Source organism: Cydia fagiglandana, chromosome 13, assembly GCF_963556715.1.
Source record: "Cydia fagiglandana chromosome 13, ilCydFagi1.1, whole genome shotgun sequence".
Classification (NCBI taxonomy): Eukaryota; Metazoa; Arthropoda; class Insecta; order Lepidoptera; family Tortricidae; genus Cydia; species Cydia fagiglandana.
In genome coordinates, this window is record NC_085944.1 from 7,716,687 (window position 1) to 7,738,510 (window position 21,824).

Below are 21,824 nucleotides of genomic sequence, written 5' to 3' on the forward strand. Positions count from 1 at the left end.
CAATCAGTGTTGCCAACTCGGATTTTGAAAAAATGCTAGATTAATGTCTAGATTATGCCAAAATTTTGCCAAAGTTTTTTGAAATATGCTAAAAAAAATGCTAAAATATCAACTTGAAATTAGATACTTAAAACACATACATTTTTCAAACTTGCCGCCTTTTTCTACTGACAGGATCTGCTTGACCAACTTTATATAGTCCGTCGACGTCCATCCGTCCACAAAAGTCGAATTTTGACTTTTGATATGAAAATGTGAACCACATAAGGCGATAGCGCATATTGTTGCTACCAAGTTGGTGCAAACTTGGCTTAGACTAAATTATGCTAAAAAATATGCCAGATGCTAAATGGAAAGTTTTGGTGCCAAAGCAAGTGAAAATATGCCAGATCTGGCATCAATTATGCCAAGTTGGCAACACTGTTGGGCAATCAATATGACACTGTCAATGTCAGCTGACAGCAGTTTTTTTTAATGGGGTGTGTTCTATTTGAGCCTCTGTTAGAAAAGCTATAGAAAATTCAATGGTTATTAAGCATGTTCATCACTATTCCACCGGATTCCACGACTACTAATAATATAACTTGAAAAAAAAAACTAGAACTTAAAAAAAAATGGTAAGTAGGTGAAAGAGTATATTTTAGACTATAACAATTTAAGATTTTATTTGTTACATTTTCAACGACATGCCATGCTTTTAAGTTTTAACTATGCGTTTATGTTGACCGTAGCGTTTCAGTTTAAATCATACTGTCGGTTTCATAAATTAACCAATTCTACATGTGATCCGATAAATTAATAAGTTTTAAGCAACACTACAAATTTCTTCAGCCAGATGGTGTAAAACTGGCTTAAAACCTGACCGAATGAGAACTGATTATTGAACGAATGAATGAAATTATTGCAATGGGCGATTCTCGACCGAATGATTACGATGGTAATGATGGTACCGTGCGTGTCAGTTGTGAGATGACGGGTGGGTGATGGCGAATTTATTAATTGTCGCGATCGCGATTGTGGTTTTCTGTCAGGAATAGGCTTGAAAACCGCGAATGTGTAACACAAATAATACAGAACATTTGATGTATACACGACAGTGTTGGCTATTGTGTCGATTTGTGGAATAAATAACGAAAATGTAAATGATCAGCATGTGTCACCATTCATCAACAAATGTTTTAATGAAAGACTGTTCAGTGGTCATGTGTGGAAGGTTATGACTGTCGTTGGGTACGCGAGTAATTCAGGCAGTGTTTGTGTTGTGAAGTGTTGTTTAGTTTTTCTCTAGTGAAGGCGATAAATCTACTCTCAAAATGGCGGACCTCGAAGCAGTGCTGGCCGACGTCAGCTACTTGATGGCTATGGAAAAGTCGAAATGCACTCCTGCAGCACGAGCTAGTAAAAAAATAGTTTTACCAGACCCAAGGTAAAAGTTCGTTTCTGTTTCCTTGACTGGGTGAAGCGGAAGGGTGTATGTTTACATGTTGTAGCTGTACGTCTATCATCTGGATCATTGTTTACAAAAAATACGTTTGGATTGTAACTCTATTTTGAACCAAGACACATTGTTGAATCTATGGTATAAAAATCCTACGATAGGATTCCAATAAGCTTCATAATATAAAGTTAACTATCTTATTAGAAAGCTCTATTAGTAGAAAATGTATGTAGACCAAAATTGATAAACAATATTTACTATAGCCAAATAGTTATTATTACGACTATAGTTGTTTACTATCATTACCTAATATTTTATTGGCAATCAGGATTCATACAATGCATACCAGCAAGGCAAGACATTACTTTTCTGTGAAATGATGTGATGAATCATTGAAAATTAGTGAGAAAGTGGTATGATCAAGATAGTAAATTTTTGTGAAAAAGTTTAGTCAGTTATTTGAAGATAGGAATTATAAAGTAGTTAAATTATATAAAAAAAAAACCAATTGAACTGATGAATATAACAATTTAATTTAACTCCAGACTAGTATTTAATTACATGTTCAGTAAACCAAGCCCTGTGAGTTGCAAGTTATGGATACAAACTAGAATTTTAGCTTTCTAGGTTTCCAAAACTAACATTAACACAGATCAGTTTAAAATTTCTGTCTTTAACCAGGGTTCAATGAACTACGGTCCACAAGCTGGCCAATTTGGCGCATGCAAAGAATAACATTTTTATATTCAAGTCCCGGAAAATGCAGTGAGGGCCTGGTGCTGGATGTCTAGTGAGAAAGTGACCCCTGAGTTAACCCATATTACTTAGTATATTAGAGGTAGTCATAATCTCAGCCATAAGACGTCCACTGCTGAACATAGGCCTCCCCCTTATGGGGGGGTGAATGCCATAATCGCCACACTTGGCTTGGTGGGTTGGCGATCGCAGTCGAGTATACCGAATTTGAGGGATGCTGCTGCCTGTCCACCGGTGGTCTTGGATGTAGTAAGGACATACCCGGGTCCATTAGAGGTAGTACCTGGGTGGTAAAAAAAAGTATGTGTTCAACTATACATAATACATACACTGCTCGGACTAATAAGTGAATCTTATTTTCCATAACATGAGAATGAGACCTATAAACTTATACATTATTATTATTATATTTGTTTCTCCATTTTGGAATTCACGGGCCTACAAATCCCGGTCTTTTGATAGGCTTGCGTGGGGATATAGATCCAACACGTAGAGGCCCCTTGGAGAGCTTTAATGTCATGTAGAACGCCTGCTGGAACCCATTCACAGGCGCAACAATAAACACCCATGAACCGGTCGCAGCAGGCATTGGGACTATTGCAGAAAAAGTGAATAGTATACCGGTCTATGGATTGAAGTTTGGATGGACAATGAGACTGGGCTATTGTAGAGAAGTCCGGACACCTGCCATAACAATGCTAAAACACGTTATCGAGGCAGGTGGTGACTTGCCGCTGACTAGATGGGCCCCTGAAACTGCCGTCGCGAAGACGACCAGGAGCAACATCAGCAACATCGGTGTGAGCGGCTCAGGGGTGTCGAGAGGTGTGCGCCGCTTTCTACCCAGTGGCTGTTAACAGCCACTGTGCCAACTCGCGTCTTATGCATCTTTCACTTCCACCCCTGGAGCATATAGCTCTAACGGCTCCTCTCTGGACGGCCAATGAAGGCAAGCCAGAGCTGAGAGTCCTGCGGGTCCCCTTGGGGTCCACTCCGACCGACGAAGACACGCCGGAGACGGAGACCCTGACCGACTCTCGGGAGCACTCGGGTCCGTGGGGTCGTTACTCCCCAACAGCTCGCCACAAGCTGCCCTGCGGGCTTATTATTATTATTATTACAGCTTTATTTATTTCAGCGAATATAATGTTTGTTTATATGTTGTTGTATTATTTGTTAATTCTTTTCACTGATCCCTATTGGGTAAAAGCCTCCTCGAGTCCCTTCCATTGTTCTCTATCTGTAGCTAATTTCATCCAATTTATTCCTGTTTTTCCAACTATTTGAACTATGTCGTCTGACCAGCGCTTCTGTGGCCTTCCTTGATGTCTTTTTCCAGGTGGTCCTGTCCATTCAGTCACAGTCTTAGTCCATCTTTTGTCTGTATATCTTGACACATGACCAGCCCATTGCCATTTTAGACGCAGTGTTTGTTTTAGGGCATCCACAAGTTTAGTTCTTTTCCTGATCTCTTCATTTCTGACTTTATGTATTCGTCTTAACTTCAACATACTCCTTTCCATGGCATGCTGACATGTGGAAATTTTATTTTTTATTGTATTTGTGTATGTCCATGTTTGACAACCATATGTCAGACAAGGTAGTATGCAAGTGTCCATTATTATCTTTTTTAACTTTGGATGGTAGTCGCCTTTAAGTACTTCTTTTTGTGACCAGTATTTTCTCCATGTGTTGTTTATTCTTCTGTCGACTTCTTCTTCATTTTGTTTTTTATTGAAGGACACTTGTTTGCCTAGTTATACATACAAAACTTATACATACAAACCTTTAATTAAGTGAAATTATTGAAAAAACTTTTAAAATGCAATTAATTCTAAATTTGAAAGAGTTGTTGTACAGATTGTTGTTTATAAAGAAATGGAACATGAAACTTATTTACCAATTTGTTATTTTAATGAAAATAAAGATTGTTTTCATTGCCATATCGATCGGAGTACCTATCATAATTATATGTTGAATAGTGTCAATTATAAAAAGCCTTGGTTGTTCAATATTGGAGACTACTGTAGTAACTCTCAGCTTTTTTAAATCAACTTTTTTTTATGTACTTTTCCAAAACCAAAACCAAAGGTTCAGTTTTGCTCTAGTTTCAGCCAAATCATGATTTTTATGCCAAAACCTGCCAACATCGAAAGATTCGGCCAGACAATTTCAGTGCGGTCATTCAGCAGTTTTTTGGCTGGAACCAAACCTTTGGCCGAAACATTATTTTTATATTATAGGTGACACTAATTATTCTTTTATAAACCCATTTCTATTTATGATGCCACTGACAACATTGAAAAAAGGCTGTAGGCACTATACCAACTTTTAGCCTATAGGTAGAACAATGAATGTTTTAGCACTGGTCTTGTTTGGTTAGTACACAAAGATAATACAAACATACTTATCTCTCTTTGATAGCACTTCTGTTATGATATTTAGTTTCAAATAGCCTATTTTTACAAGCCATGATTTTGTACTTATTGCCTTAATTTTGGTGTTCACAAGTAAACCAATTAACCCATATACCTATACCTATACCTATATATACTGTTCCGGCTGGTTTAGCCACAGTAATTGCTCCAGCTCTGCTGTTGAAGATGTTCAATTGTTCATGTGCTCACATGTGGCTCTGGTAGCCAATCTTATTTACAAAGACCCATGCAGACAATGAGCAGGAAAGCACATCATTACTGAAATAATACCTAAAAGCCACATGGATTTCATACAATATGTACCAAATTTTAACTTAATTGGTTCAGTAGTTTCCGAGAAAATAGCCTGTGACAGACGCACAGACAGGCAGACGCACGAGTGATCCTAATCCTATAGGGGTTCCGCTTTTTCCTTTTGAGGTACGGAACCCTAAAAAGAAAAAATCCAAAAGGGAGGAACATAATAATAATAATTCGGAAATTGGCGTTGTCCCTGACCGACTCTCGGGAGCACTCGGGTCCGTGGGGTCGTTACTCCCCAACAGCTCGCCACAAGCTGCCCTGCGGGCTTATTATTATTATTATTACAGCTTTATTTATTTCAGCGAATATAATGTTTGTTTATATGTTGTTGTATTATTTGTTAATTCTTTTCACTGATCCCTATTGGGTAAAAGCCTCCTCGAGTCCCTTCCATTGTTCTCTATCTGTAGCTAATTTCATCCAATTTATTCCTGTTTTTCCAACTATTTGAACTATGTCGTCTGACCAGCGCTTCTGTGGCCTTCCTTGATGTCTTTTTCCAGGTGGTCCTGTCCATTCAGTCACAGTCTTAGTCCATCTTTTGTCTGTATATCTTGACACATGACCAGCCCATTGCCATTTTAGACGCAGTGTTTGTTTTAGGGCATCCACAAGTTTAGTTCTTTTCCTGATCTCTTCATTTCTGACTTTATGTATTCGTCTTAACTTCAACATACTCCTTTCCATGGCATGCTGACATGTGGAAATTTTATTTTTTATTGTATTTGTGTATGTCCATGTTTGACAACCATATGTCAGACAAGGTAGTATGCAAGTGTCCATTATTATCTTTTTTAACTTTGGATGGTAGTCGCCTTTAAGTACTTCTTTTTGTGACCAGTATTTTCTCCATGTGTTGTTTATTCTTCTGTCGACTTCTTCTTCATTTTGTTTTTTATTGAAGGACACTTGTTTGCCTAGTTATACATACAAAACTTATACATACAAACCTTTAATTAAGTGAAATTATTGAAAAAACTTTTAAAATGCAATTAATTCTAAATTTGAAAGAGTTGTTGTACAGATTGTTGTTTATAAAGAAATGGAACATGAAACTTATTTACCAATTTGTTATTTTAATGAAAATAAAGATTGTTTTCATTGCCATATCGATCGGAGTACCTATCATAATTATATGTTGAATAGTGTCAATTATAAAAAGCCTTGGTTGTTCAATATTGGAGACTACTGTAGTAACTCTCAGCTTTTTTAAATCAACTTTTTTTTATGTACTTTTCCAAAACCAAAACCAAAGGTTCAGTTTTGCTCTAGTTTCAGCCAAATCATGATTTTTATGCCAAAACCTGCCAACATCGAAAGATTCGGCCAGACAATTTCAGTGCGGTCATTCAGCAGTTTTTTGGCTGGAACCAAACCTTTGGCCGAAACATTATTTTTATATTATAGGTGACACTAATTATTCTTTTATAAACCCATTTCTATTTATGATGCCACTGACAACATTGAAAAAAGGCTGTAGGCACTATACCAACTTTTAGCCTATAGGTAGAACAATGAATGTTTTAGCACTGGTCTTGTTTGGTTAGTACACAAAGATAATACAAACATACTTATCTCTCTTTGATAGCACTTCTGTTATGATATTTAGTTTCAAATAGCCTATTTTTACAAGCCATGATTTTGTACTTATTGCCTTAATTTTGGTGTTCACAAGTAAACCAATTAACCCATATACCTATACCTATACCTATATATACTGTTCCGGCTGGTTTAGCCACAGTAATTGCTCCAGCTCTGCTGTTGAAGATGTTCAATTGTTCATGTGCTCACATGTGGCTCTGGTAGCCAATCTTATTTACAAAGACCCATGCAGACAATGAGCAGGAAAGCACATCATTACTGAAATAATACCTAAAAGCCACATGGATTTCATACAATATGTACCAAATTTTAACTTAATTGGTTCAGTAGTTTCCGAGAAAATAGCCTGTGACAGACGCACAGACAGGCAGACGCACGAGTGATCCTAATCCTATAGGGGTTCCGCTTTTTCCTTTTGAGGTACGGAACCCTAAAAAGAAAAAATCCAAAAGGGAGGAACATAATAATAATAATTCGGAAATTGGCGTTGTTGTTTAAAGTGGCGTATCTAAGTGGCGTAACATGTTGTAATCTCCGTCAATTCTTCGGTCATGCGGTTCAAACTGCCGCACCGTTTCGCACACGCTCTTATTAGAACAACAGATTTATGATCGCATGTCGTTCCTATTCATTTGGACACGCTAACATGGCGACAGTGAGCTGTGTGTGATTAATTACTGCTATTGAGCCCTCGAATTCTCAAACCTTAGAAAAGCGGAATCACAAAATAAATAGGTATCTACAGTCGGCAGTGCTGGCATCACATCAGTAGTATCCAGCCGAAACCAGATTTTTTCCGAATTAGAAGGTATTTTCTCAGTTTCGGTTGGACACTACCGAAAATACAGATTCCTAATAAGATGGACCTACCTACTTACTAACCGAGAGTTGGATACCTATTACGCTGTTGCTTGTGGCTCTTTAAAACAGATTTATGTTACCCTTGGGGCCCGGGGCTTGAAAACTAGATATTCTAAGTCACTAATTTTTCGCTTCACGACGGCTTTTCTACCTAGCTTTTTTCCGGCTTTTTGTCACCGCTCCCTTATGGAGCCTATGGTCCATTCGGCACCCTAATCCCAAGCAATAAGTCTTACGACAGCTACTTCAATTTGACCTTTTAACCCAGAGGGGAAACTAGGCCTTGTTGGGTCAGTTAATATTTAGCAAACCGGCAAACATAGTAGTGATAATTCGTACCTCCCTAGGTACATCTAGCACTGTATGAATGAAGTTAATTCATAAAGTGTCCATACAATTCTGCAGCTGGCCGTACATAAGTTAAGAATTTCAAAGACAGGACTTACGTACAATACGTACAAGGCTTCATGTTCATAGGTTCGTATCCACGCCCTCTGGTTTTGAAGTCTTACCATACCACTTGTTGGTTATGGTATACTGGTGGTCCGTCATAGAATCGGTAGGAACATAATACCTAACCTAACCTTTCACTCAGTTAGACTCTAAAGAATATACTTCTAAGGGCTGTGGAATGAGCAATTGAGCACCCTGCCGAAGTTTATTCGAGGAGCGTAAAGCGTCTTCAAAAATGAATTTTACAGATTTTTAAAGGGTCGCAAGGCGCATGTAACACCCCTGGAGTTGCGGGCGGGCCGTATGCTTGTTTGCCACTTGGTATAAAATTAAATAAACCTAGGTAAATAACAGACATGAGCCGAGATTTGAAATCTGGGTCGAACAACGCACACAGACACCTGAAAAATCAGTTCTATCAACACATTATGAATCATGAAACGAGGAACCGTTAAGGTTTCGTCCCACAGGCGCGTTTTCCGTGCGGGGCGTGAGCGTTTTATATATAATAGCCGCGCGCCCCGCTCACGCGCCGCCCGTAAAACGCGCCTGCGTGACGGAGCCTTTAGTTAGTCCGAGACGAAGGAACCCATTTAGCTAATAAAATATCTAATCGAAGAAGTAATTAAACACTTAACAACAATTAACATTAACACTCAATCGTGGTGATGGAGATGCCGTTTATTTAGCTCGTTAAATGAAATAGGGTGATCTCACTAAGTAGTATCCAAAGTTAGCTAAGCCTAGAATAAACTTACAGCAATTTGAAAGAATAGGCACTTCTTTTCTTGAACATGATTGATAAGAAGAAATAAAAAAGAAAAATGTAACTTTAGGTCTATATTTATAAGTATACGTGTAAAGGCTATAAATGATATAAATTTGTTATCAATTATAATGTCCTCCTTGACAGATTCATTCTGGGGAAACAAGGAAGATGGGAAATTAAGCCCGCTGTTGTTCCTCGGTTTCCAGAAAATATACCTATAAAAATTACATTAGTATACTTTATTATTTTCCTTATAAATTTGATAACGTGACCTTAGACGCATTCTAAAAATGCTAAACTCTTCCCTCATTGAAAAGTGCATTTGAGGATATACTTTTTTATCCTATAAATCAAATTGAGGTCGTAATTTATAACACAATCGAGTCACAACACTCAACTAAAACCTAATTGGCTTCACCATGCTGAATGAATGGATTAATTAAGTATATATTACGAACTTATTAGGTACCTACGAGTATATGCTGCTGAACAGCCGTTTTCCTACATTCCGGAAAAAGTTTAGGAAAGTAGAAAACCAACCTATCATAAAACTAAGAAATATTAAATAACTATCCCGTTACATTATAGGTAGATTGGATGTCAAATGTATTTGTGGATTACGGTGCAAAAATGTAAACATTATACATAGTTTACGTCAACTGTACTGTAGGTACATACATATAGCTAGATAGGATTGAGCGATATGAGTTTTACTTTGAGTGGAAAATAGGTCATCAGACTTGGTAGATCAGTAGGATGGGTTCTATTTGGATTTAGGTTCTTATTTGGTTTCCCTGTAGTTTAGGACGTGGGGGGATGCGGTAGAGCGTAATATGATCAGATATCACTAATATTACATAGTCGCCACGCGCACTTCATTTTTTACCCGACTGCGCGACGCAAAGGAGGGTAATGTGTTTATCAGCCTATATATGTATGTATGTATGTATGTTTTTTAATGAATTAGGTTTTTGATGGGATTCAACAAACTGTTAACTCTGATCAGCGGTCTCATGCGGTTTGACCCGCAGAAGTAAATATTGAGTTGCCTGTGTGGCTGTGAGTGACCGAGTTGATAACCAATAATAAATAATAAAATATGAACTCTATTCGACTACCAAGATAACAAGAATTGTTTTTTTATGGAGTTTAAAGTTTTTATACGTAGGTTTATTAAAACCTACTCTCGGAGTAATACTGTTGCCATCCAGAATACAGAAATGTTGGTCTAGTATTGATTCAATAGGAAAACTTGGCTTACGCAAACGACCCGAGATCGAGTTCGTAGCAAATAACGAAGTTATTTGAAAACAATGCACTGTGTGGGTTGCCCGAAATAACTTACCCTACAGTAGTTGTGTACGGTGGTAGTATCAAGGAAATTACATATGCGCTCTTTGTGTATACATACAAAGGGAATATAACAAGACGCGCAAAGCAGTATAAAATATTATAATTATGGACGGAAATTCGATATATCGCTTTACACGTGCTACTATTAGGTTGTCAAAACGGTAATTGTCAAATCAATGTTACCACAAAATGTACGGCGCCTTCCCTTGCAGCTGTAATGTTACGATTCTTAGTATAATTATGAGTTTGTTTGTTATTGTTATTATGTAAATAAACACTTAGTTCAATTCAGCGTCGTAGTTTGAGGATTTATTTTATGTCGGTCATTGCAGTTTATATGTTTACGCCAGCTTTCCTCTATCCTCTCAAACCCCGGCCCGTGGGCCAAGTCCTGCCCGCGACGAATTCCAATCCACACACACAACACACCCAAAGCGAGTGCCCACTGTCCGGCCCGCGGGAGGCAGGCTCCAGAGGTTCAGCATTAATTGAGAGTGGAAATGAGTTTGCACGCGCAAAAACCGACGGTGACCCGCGCGAAAGTTTCAGATATCTGAGATAAAAAAGTTTAGAGACCCCTGCAGTCTATTCCAACTATTGAAATAAAGAATCAAAAACGTCCTGCATCGGGTTAAAGTCGAATTTTCCATCTCCTATTTGCACTTTATTCGCCTCTTCCGGCTAGCTTTTGTACTGTTATGGTATTTTTTGAATGACAGCGTTTTACACAAAAATAAAACGCTAATTAAACAACTTACCCTATTCGGAACCTAATAATAATATTGAGAATGGCAACCCTGTTGTCGGTCGTATTGTCCTTTTCTAGCATATACGTCCCTCTCTCTCCCACACTCCCACCACACAGCAGTTTGCTTTTTGGCGGTTGTCGCAAAAACAAATTTCCAACTCATTGTCTCAAAATTATACATATTTACACCAGGCAGGATTAAAACTTTAGGTTCCGAATAGGGTAAGTTATTTAATTAGCGTTTTATTTTTGTGTAAAACGCTGTCATTAAACAACTGTACCGCTATTCGGAACCTAATAATAATATTGAGACGTGTTTGTTATCGCCTGGTGGTGGGAAGACGCCAAGCCAATGTGATTATACATGTACTTATTATGTATATGTAATATTATTATATTATGAGTGTTTAATTAATTATGCAGTACACCCTTTATTTTAACACCTGTGAGGAGAGAGGTATTTAGTAAAGCATACAATTTGATATTCCATTATATTATGATACTAACTTAACATTTTATATACGTACTTAATGTACTTATAAATGTTCAAAAAGAATAAGTGAGTCACCACAAGGGTGCTATACATAATTACTTAAATGTAGGTATGTGAAAACTAGGTAAAAGAAGATGTGATAAGTCAGTCTACTCTTCAAAGAGCATACAACATCTGTTATAAGGAGTAATGTAATTCAAGTATGAAAAGATAAAAATAATAAAGTACTAGAGTAGTTTTTATTTATAAGTCGCAATTATTATCAAATCTGATAATAATTATCTATAATAGTAAAGTAAGCAGTTGCAGGACTATAACAAGGACAGGACCTTTCTTATTTCCAGAATCCCTCGGGATTAGGTAGACGAATATTTTAATTATTCGTTATATCACTATCACCACAAACAGAGTTAATAAAATTAGGTACTTATTCAAATGTCATAGGGAATCACTAAATTTATTTAATGACTGTAAGCTTCGAGCAACACCGGCTTCCGACACGTCGGAAGCTGTAAGCCATATACTTGGTTATAGGTTATAGTTATAGCTATAAAATGCATTTAACTCTTTTATATGCTTTACTAACGAGAACGCAAGTCACTGTACATACATAAATAAACCTTACTTAAAAGTGTGAAGGTTACTATGAGAGCTTAAGCCACAACACTCATTGTTCACTGCGCTGTGGCACTAGTTATGACGCTTTGTGGTGTTCTTGTGTAGAATTGCCACAGAACTTTATCAATAATATTTGCAGAGTCATTCTAATTAAATTCATGTTTAGCTATCATAACCTTAATTTTACTCAATAATTTGTATATATGTAGTAAGAGTAGTTTCTTAGTGGTTTACTTTATCTGGTGCCTACTGGTAGACATAAGCCTTAAAACTTTATTGGTTCTGACCGCTAAAGTGGCTTAATTTCTGTAAACTATTCATAGACATTGCTTAATTCTGAATATTCAGTGTGTAAATTATAAGGAATCAGATACTTAATTCGAAACCCTAGCTCATCGCATAGGTGCTTTTAACCGAAATACAAATTTATGTACTTATTTCGTGATTTTACATTATTTGCTGTGGGAAACCAGGGGGTTCCCGACCATTTGCCGGGCGCCTGTGGCCCCAAAGCCAACAGCGCAGAGGCCCTTTAAGAGGGACCTATTTTATCCAATGCTAGAATCAACGCTTTGTCGAATCTATTAGATATTTAGGTATACTTATGCTCCTTATGAACTAAGGATAATTGTTACTTGTTTATATTTCAATAATAGCAAGATTGTAAATTATTTTATATTCTGAAATATAATATTACTTAATTTGGGCCAGTGTACTTTTGTATACTATATCTCTGGCCTACTACCTACTATATAGGTTAGTCTAATAACATCCCGCCTACTGGGAGGCAATATACAGAGTTCATGGATATATATTCACGATATCGCTAAGTGTGTGGATCTAGTTTTCCGACACTTGACTGCATGAAATTATTGTGTACATTTTTTACAGGTCTCGAGCAAGAAGGGTACCTATATATAGGTTGAGGTCCTTAACTTGTGGATTTGGTAATAGGAGCAAGACACAAACGGGGTGTAAATTAATTGATCCACCATGTTTCAAGAGATTCATGTGCATTGATGCCTTCAAGTTACACTGTACAGACAGACTATATAACTCTTTTGCAGAGTTTTGCCAACATATTATAATAAATGACTGCATTTGTTTGGGTGTACTTGTTCCACGACAAAAACATATTTATATATATTACAATGTATTTTTGAAAAGTACTCGCCTTTCAAAATAGCTTCGCCTTTTCGCAAGGCTTGCTGCTGTTTCACATTGTGCAAAGCAAACAGTATCGCAATGCTATAATTTTGTATAAATTGAGAACTAGAGGGTCATGCCCTAGACGTGTCGCCCAGAAGTTATACTAGAATCGTTCGTGCAAACCATTAAGTCACTGTTTATTAAAAACCTTATGACTGGGTACCTTACATTCCACGGTGGGTACATTTGTTAAACGTATAGTATCAAACTATGACGAATAATGATAAGTGAATTAAGTGATAACAATATTTGGTCCGTGCATAGAAGCACGTGCCTTTGAGATTAGTGCATGGGTAGTTTAAAATAAACTTAATCTGTGCATAGGAGCACTTACGATCAAGGTGGTTCGAATCCTCAAGGTTCACAAGGCAGACATAAGGATGTAAAATAAATCATTCATAAACGCCCCGTTAGGTCAGTTTTGTATATTTTTATTTCCAACATGCTTGTGCAGGACAATTTTCCTATATACCATGCCAGTCAGGGATATAATAATTAAATAGGTACCTAACCTTGGTTATGTCGTGTACCTACATAGGTAGGTACTCGTAAAAATGTTAACTGAAAGACTAGTGCTCTCGAGGCAAATATAATTTATATTAATTTCTAGTCTGTCATAGCAGGCATAGACTTCAAAGGTTTTTAGATATTCATAGGGCCGCTAAACGGAACCCTTTGTACACCTTGAGCAGGCTGTTTGTGCTCTTGTAATTTTATTTTCACACCATGAGTGATATTAAACATAGCTTATTTCAGAATTGAACCGTAAGCTATGTTGTGTCGTGAGCTTAAGTGAGCCTGATTTAATTAGAGTCCACAGATTATCTGGACCTTGGAGGATTGACCACACCTTATTCTAAATATCAATATTCTGTCTGGGCTTATGGTCGAATTTAGGTGACTAAATCTCTTAGTATTATCTATGCCACCAACGTTATGAGGCTTAGCGTCTCTAGACCACAATTTTATATTAGGGTGCAAAGATTTTTTCATCTTTAAAATAAAAATGAGTCGAGATAGGCCTGGAATCTTAGGTTATTTCATATCTATTATATTATAATTTTAGAAATGTTAATTATTCCAATTTTGAGTTTAGCCAATAGGGTGTCCGGGACCCTTAAAATAGATTGGTAAACAATAATGAAACCTCGAATAACGAAGCCTATTTCGACTGATTTTTACCCAGAACATTATTTTGTTAGAACCCTTTTCACTTGTCCTTTGTCCAAAAGGAGGTATTTACATATTCATCTTTGTTATATTTTTATGATTGTGGCCTACTCGCTCGCCTGTGTTATGACCATATCATTTAATTTCTGACATGCCTTGCGCAGGCTTATATATAGGTTGTAATATCATCATCAGTAACTTGACATCAGTTTGTGAATGAATCAAAGATTCTTTGGCACACCTTACGCAGGTGGAAACATGGCAGCCTTGCGCAGGCTTAAATAGGTACACAACATATTGGTTTCATCACAAATAACTTGACGTTAGTTTGTGACTGAATAAAAGATTCTCTTAGGCACACCTTACGCAGGTGGAACCATAACAGACATAGCTTAAGAATATCATTCAAATGAAGTTTATGTTTATGGGTAATATTCCCTTAAGTAGTTGCGAGTTCTTCGCTCGACAAGGGGAAAGGATTTACTTTAATAGGCACTTTTAGAAAGTGTCATTCACGGTGACGAGATTTGCCATAACTAAACTTTAACTCTACAGTTAGCGAATATAATTTGAAATTATGAAGCAAACCATGCGTCTTCGTCAATGAATCAATCTAAACATTCCCATATCGTTAATGCCCTTTCAAGTCACAGGCTTCCGATTTTACTTAAAACGTTTACAAGTGTAGGTACTATTTATGTAGGTAGGTAGGTAGGCTTAAAGAACCGTCTTGTATGTACCTATAGTTACATATAGAATGAATAATCCAGTTATTCAAATCCAAAATAATACAAGCACATATAGCAACTACATGCAAGAGTTCTTTTAAGCTGTTAGTACCTGTTATTTATTTAAAGAGATACCTATCTACCTACATTTTAACCTTTTTTTTTTTCAATATCCTTAGATCTAGTTAGAGAGATATAAATTGATAGGGAGTGAAATACTTAAGGATTTCCATGTCATTCTTGCGCAGAGCCATGCTAATATCTCTCTTTATCTAGTCAGACTTAAGTTTACGTACTGCCGAAAGTGCCGAAGTACTCACTTTCCACAAAAATAAATGCAATTCTTGCGATGTAGGTTTGTTCGTTACCTTGTGTCCCTCAGAGCGGAAATAGAAGCCCCGCGAAGCGGGGCTTCGTCGAATCCTAAGCGGGTACACATTATTTATCAGCAAGTTTATTACCAAAAAATTCATTTTGCAATATTATATTTATCCCGGAACGGGATAAACCGACAAGTTGCTGATAGATACTTGGACAGATAAACCCTACACGTCTATAAGCTTCTACCTTAATACGTAGGTTCTACGTAACACGTATTAACTATCCGATCCTTTCGTATTCGAAAACACAAATCACTTGAAAACTGAAGGGTATGCCTCCACACATCACCATTTAAGTGTTATACCTAATTTCAACAGTTATTATAGACACACAAAGATTTAAAGTAATAAGTAATAAGACTCAGAAGAGACTTAATGTAGGTATAATATTAATTAAATTTTAATGGTGACAAGTGCACGCTTTACCATCTCGATGTGTTTTCTACCATTATGTGTTTTAGTATTTTCATTAGCATAGCCACGGTGCGCGCAGGCAGCCTTTGAAAACTTACACATTACTATTCCGGATCGTTTTTATTTGCTAGATAGTTTAACGGACACTAAATTTAAATATTTATTTCGAACGGCAAAAGCCGTTAGAAACTGTTTTTCAATATAGTCAGCTAAACTGGGGTACAATTCAAAAACTCACCAGCAGTTTAGCTTCACGACCTTCCAGATGGAAAAACAGCAAGCCAATGAGTTGGAAATTTGTTTTTGCGACAACCGCCAAAAAGCAAACTGCTGTGTGGTGGGAGTGTGAGAGAGAGAGGGACGTATATGCTAGAAAAGGACAATACGACCGACAACAGGGTTGCCATTCTCAATATTATTATTAGGTTCCGAATAGTGGTACAGTTGTTTAATGTAATTATAAAATTATCATAGGGTTGAGAGTGAGTACTTATAGTTATTATAGTTATCTGGATAAATGTAACATCAGCCAAAGGACTTAGTAATCGTTATTCCGTCCCTTTTATGATTATTGGATCACGATAAAACACACGAAAAAGTAATGTCCCGAGCAATGACGTTTACAAACTCGGTTTAACTTCGATTTGGAAGGGTCGTAAACCGACGTTAGGCATTATTGGATGAAATATAAAATGTCCGTACGTTTCATTGCTTTTTCCGGTCTAAATATCAATGGCGGAGGAAACTAGTTATGGTATTATCGGACTAAGGATCATTATTACAAGCTTTTATTTAGTTTCACCTGTCCCGTTGTGTCTGTAGTAATCAAATCTTGCAAGTTAAATTTGATCCTTTGGTTTCCGATTGAGCTGAAATTTAGCATTCATGTATAAATCGAATGACAATGCAATATTATGATACTATCGAGCTGATCTGATGATGGAGACCGGAGGTGGCCAATGTGGCCATAGGAACTCGGTGATAAAACAACGCAGCCTAATTGTGTTAGGGGTTTTTAGAATTGTCTCGATGAGTATTAGTTGGCTGTCGTAAGAAAAGTACAGTCAGCGATAAAAGCTTGTACCAAAAATTACATTGTTTATACGACAACGGTTTCACTCACTTGAATTTTTAGTCGCTATTGGCGACATGTTTCGTGCCCGTCGGGGGTCCTTCCTCAGGCTCGAGTGGTCGCGGCGGCTGCAACTCGTGCACTCGTGCACAATTTAAAATATGTCTCACGAAAGTTTAATATCGAAAAATTACATTTTTGCCAAAAACTTATATACATACTCGTACAATCCCGAAAAAATAACCTCTGTCTCCATACGTTGCGGCTACTCACCTTCAGCTCTCGAGGTTTTCTACAGAATACGTGGGCCATACTGAGTTTCTCGATTCTGATATATGAGACGACTTATTTTTTCTAAGGCCAGTCCAGGAATTTTCAGTATGCCCTAAGTATATTTGTTATTTTGCGATTTCGTTTTGGTCCCATGAAAGGATTGAAAAGTAATTCAGTGTGACCATCTTCACCACTTTTCCGCATCATGACCCCGTTTCACCCAGTCCACTATATTGATAGATCACGAAAAATTTTGAAACTATCAACGTATATAAATACCATCTACTATAATGTTCGATTTTTTGCTCAATTAAGGTGCAGAGGTTTTTGACTTTCGCTCGATAAAATAATCACGAACATAATTTAAGGGAAGCCTATTATAGCCTTTTAAACTTATGCTAAAGAACTGGGTTACATAATTCGATAAAGGCGAAGTCGAGAGCGTGTTGCAAGTTGCAGCAGAACTTACGGAATCCTGTAACGGCGAACTTTGGTAATGTAATGTATATCTTGAAACTAGTTTGATAATATATACCACATATATTCCTGCGCTACCACAGTATTACTTACTACGCCAGTATTTCTTAGGTATTATAACTTATAGGTCACAACTACCATAGAGAAATACAGTAATACAAGAGTGCTCACTCCATACATCAGTTTTGGTCCCAGAAATATTAGTATTTCCATAGCAACTTTCATAGTCGACATCTAGCATCGAGTAGCGGAATTATCAGTAGTTTAAGGAGTAGTAGTAGTACTGTCAAGTGACAATAGATGTAGCACCGACCGGAAACTCTAATCTCAACAACATAAGACTTTCCGTCTATGAAAGTTGCCAATGGAAATACTAATATTTCTGGGACCAAAACTGATGTATGGAGTGAGCACTCTTGATACACCACACTGGGACAGTCGCCGCATGAAAACAAAATTTATTATCTGACACAGTCAACTGTAAAAATATGGGTGCACAAATCATCTCAAAAATATGTCCCATAGCTCTTATGTCCGCGAACTAAGAACTATGGGACGTATTTTTGAATAATTTAGCTACTCCCATATTTTTACAGTTGACCTTTACAACGATGAAATAGAAAGCGTTTTAAATAAAAATACTTTGTTTTCAAGTTTCAAAGATTTATAACAATATGTAAATTTCCAAACTAGAAGTAACTACTCTATGGTTCTACAATCTACATATAAGATCGTGTCATATATTTTTGCGGCCTTCGTTGTGTGTGTATGTTAATAAATATTTGAATGCAAGATTATTTATTTACAACCATCGATTATGATGTATTTTCTTTCTTTTCAGTGTACGGAGTGTTATGCACAAATATATGGAAAAGAAGAATGAAGTTAATTTCGACAAAATATTCAATCAAGTATTAGGTAAGTACTTGCATGATTACATGACCATAGTTATGCAGAAAGCGACCAAAGCCATTTTTTGCTGAAATGAGTTAACTAGTCTGCCATAAAATAGATTTTTTGAACTACATTCTGCTTAAAACGACTGATTTTTAGCAATTGATTACACAGATTTATAAGAAAATGCTTAAAACGATCAACAACAAAAATGTGTGTTCAAACCGGTTGAAAGCAGCCAACTTGGTCGAGTTGGTCGAATTTTTCCACTAACAGGTCTATGTTTTAATCTGCAGAACACGGCCAAACCACTCACGACCATCTGGTCGGTTTCGACTATAACCAAAAATGCCAATGTTCACAATATTTAATTCTGCATAAAACGACTAGATAGATGGTCGCTTTCATAAAATATAGATTTTGCGTCTTACCCGCGAATTGGTCTTTTTCTTGTTTTGATATGATCATCAGGTAGACCAAGAAATAGAAGACGATATAGATAGATACAATGTGCCAAATTAAGATTTTGAGATAATAACTGATTAATGATATCCTAAAAAACTCGGTAAGCATGTGAGTGTTTCACGATACATACAATCATTGTTTCAAGAAATTATCATTGTAATAAAAGTTATACTTACCAGTTTTTTTACAGGTCAGTAGTTCACTGATTGCTTGGCAACATAGATATTATTAATTTGATTTATTTGATTTTGTAAAATTTAGGTTATAATGATAGTTTACAAAGAATTTCTATTTTTTGCATTTTTGATTAAAATACTACTTATTAAACCTCAATGTTTTACTGAATACAGCCACCTATAACCGTTTCTATAAAAATCGAATGTCTCATATCGTAATTTAGCAGAAGTCGACTACAGGTATGGTCGTTTTCAGTGAGTAACGATATTATAAGGATATATTCTGCAGAGAACGACCAACTGTTTTGTAATCAAGATTTGTCCCTGAAAAGTTATACTAATGTTTGTGAAATCTGTTTAATATCCTGCATAATGTTGGTATCTGCCAATGGACATCATTTATTTCCAGGCAAATACTAAGGGAACTTAAAAAATAAATAAATAAACTGAAAACGTCCATAACTCGAAACTGATTTTTTATTATTGGTCTCTTTTTGCATAACTACGGTCACATGTACCTATGTATAAACATGTTACATATTGTTTATGAGTGAAAAAAGTAAAATTTATAACGGTCGAATTAATAACATCTTCCTTTTTTTAAGTTGTTATATAATATCCCGAGTTTGTTACTATAATTATAGTTGCACACAGGGTTCGGAACCGGTATTTTGCAAAAACTTCGAAATAACCATACATTTCGGATTATTTTGTACTCAAAATGTAGGACTCAGTTGTGTTTTACGTAACGGCATCGTATTATTAGATTGCCCAATTAGAAATGAAATAATTAACAAAGAACGAAATAATACCGTTTTCGTTCCCCTATAAAAAATAGCGGTATCCGTTTCCTGGTTGCACATACAGATTTTATTTAATACTGACAGTTTCTTCTATCAAGATTCCATTCCAATGAATGCGTAATAGCGTTAATAGTAAGTAAATATACTAATTTACTCACATAAGTACGGTTTGTTTACGTCACTAAGTAAGTACTACGTAATTATGATGTTTCATTGTACATACATAAGTTACACAAGTACAAGGAATAGGTACCCAGAACATTAGGAGCAATGTTTATAGAACAAAATGCAGGTAGGTATAGTTGATTTTTTTAAGCTGACCGTAATAACTATATATTATATACACCGTAATAACTATAATATACTATATTTCTTTAACCGGCGGATAATATATATTATATATAACGATGTCTGAGTACCCAAGCAACACATGCTTTCTTGAGCTTACCGTAGTCAATTTGTGTAAAAATGTGCTATAATATTTATTTATTTATTATTATAAGTATGATCTCTCATAACCTAAACGGTCAGCTTAAAAAAATTCAACTATACGTTGAGGAAAGTTTTGCTCAATTGTTTACAAATACATCCCTATCTATCATATTCGCATTATTTATAATAATTAAGTAACTGCGTAATGAGTTATGTTCCCCGTATCGCCAATTACATGATAGATAAAAAATGTTTTTGTACATACAGCGTGACGTTCGGAAGCACATTAAAGTTTACCTAAAATACGTCCAAGAATGCCGAGAACCGCAGCTCAGGTATTGTCTCAACCACTAATCAATTGTTCAACAATTTTTATTTGTTTCAGAAATATACATGATTTTAATAGGAGAATCTTAACATGTGCAAGATTCCATAATTAATGTATTATTCCATTTTTAGTGCTCCGTACAAGCCTTCGGTCTTGCAAATCGGTTAAATTATGCGTTTTTTATTAGTATGTCATTATAAAAATCTACGAACACAATAAAGTTTTTAAATTCATGTGCCAAGTGCCAAGTTGAGTCGTGTGTTAAGTTAGGTTAAGTGAGTTAACCATTTAACATGAGTATAGTGACGTTTAACCAAAGAGATGCTTTTGAGATAAGTCTAGGAGCTTCCTGTATTCCCTGAGCAAAAATAACAATTTCTATGCCACCCTGTATATGCTATCATAAGCCGAAACTAATGCCAGCGGCCGATACGACCTTAATAGGCTATAATTAAACAGTCGATTAATCTGCGTCGCCATAATTAATTTTACACTGGATTTAAGAAGAAAGAAAGAAAGAAAGAAAATACATTTATCTCGTCATCATAGTTACAAAACCAGTTAAATTAAAACAAGATATACGGATATAGGTCAGATGGACGTTAAAAGGACCCCACTCAGCGTAATGCTACGGCAAGCCGCAGCGCTGATTTTCAGTGGGGACCTACCTTATAATTTAAAGCGGTTTGTCACAACTATTTTTCTGCTTCCTTGTGGGAACAGTTAGATTTGAACAGACTCAAACTTTACGTAGCATATATGAACGAATATATCTTTCATTGGTGTCCGTTTTAAGTCCAGCACGTGTTTTGCGTTGTGTGTCCGTAACGCAATGCGAAGGGTTCGGCACGCAAGCTATGTGACAGCTGACATACAATTCCATGCAATAACAATAGGTGAGCGCGGGCGTAACACTAACAAGACGAAACGGGAGCTGAGCTAAAAGTCAATTTTGAGATTTCAAGCTGAATATACCCGTCGCTCTGACGGGGCGTAACCGCGGCGTGAGAGACTGTATTTGTATGTGTAATGCACGCACACAGACGCGTGCGGTGCGCCCGTACTCGCGCTGGCGCGCACCTCACTGATTGCAATTTGCATTGCCACTTTTTGTTACTGCTACTACTAAGTAGGGTAATTCGCCAGTAACTGGCCACTTTTAATAACTGGC

At 36.5% G+C, this 21,824-nt stretch overlaps 1 protein-coding gene across 2 annotated transcripts in view; it reads left to right on the plus strand.

Annotated features, from left to right (window-relative positions):
- The first annotated feature begins 937 nt into the window (after positions 1–937).
- Positions 938–21,824, plus strand: part of LOC134670199 (G protein-coupled receptor kinase 1) — an 87,840-nt gene continuing 66,953 nt past the window's right edge. Inside the window, exons 1-2 of one of the 2 annotated variants that reach the window (XM_063527905.1) lie at positions 938–1,426; positions 18,397–18,473. In XM_063527905.1, the coding sequence (XP_063383975.1) occupies positions 1,314–1,426; positions 18,397–18,473 (190 nt within the window). In that variant the 5' untranslated portion in view covers positions 938–1,313. The remainder of the gene's footprint in view (positions 1,427–18,396; positions 18,474–21,824) is intronic. The other variant, XM_063527906.1, reaches the window with a different exon arrangement.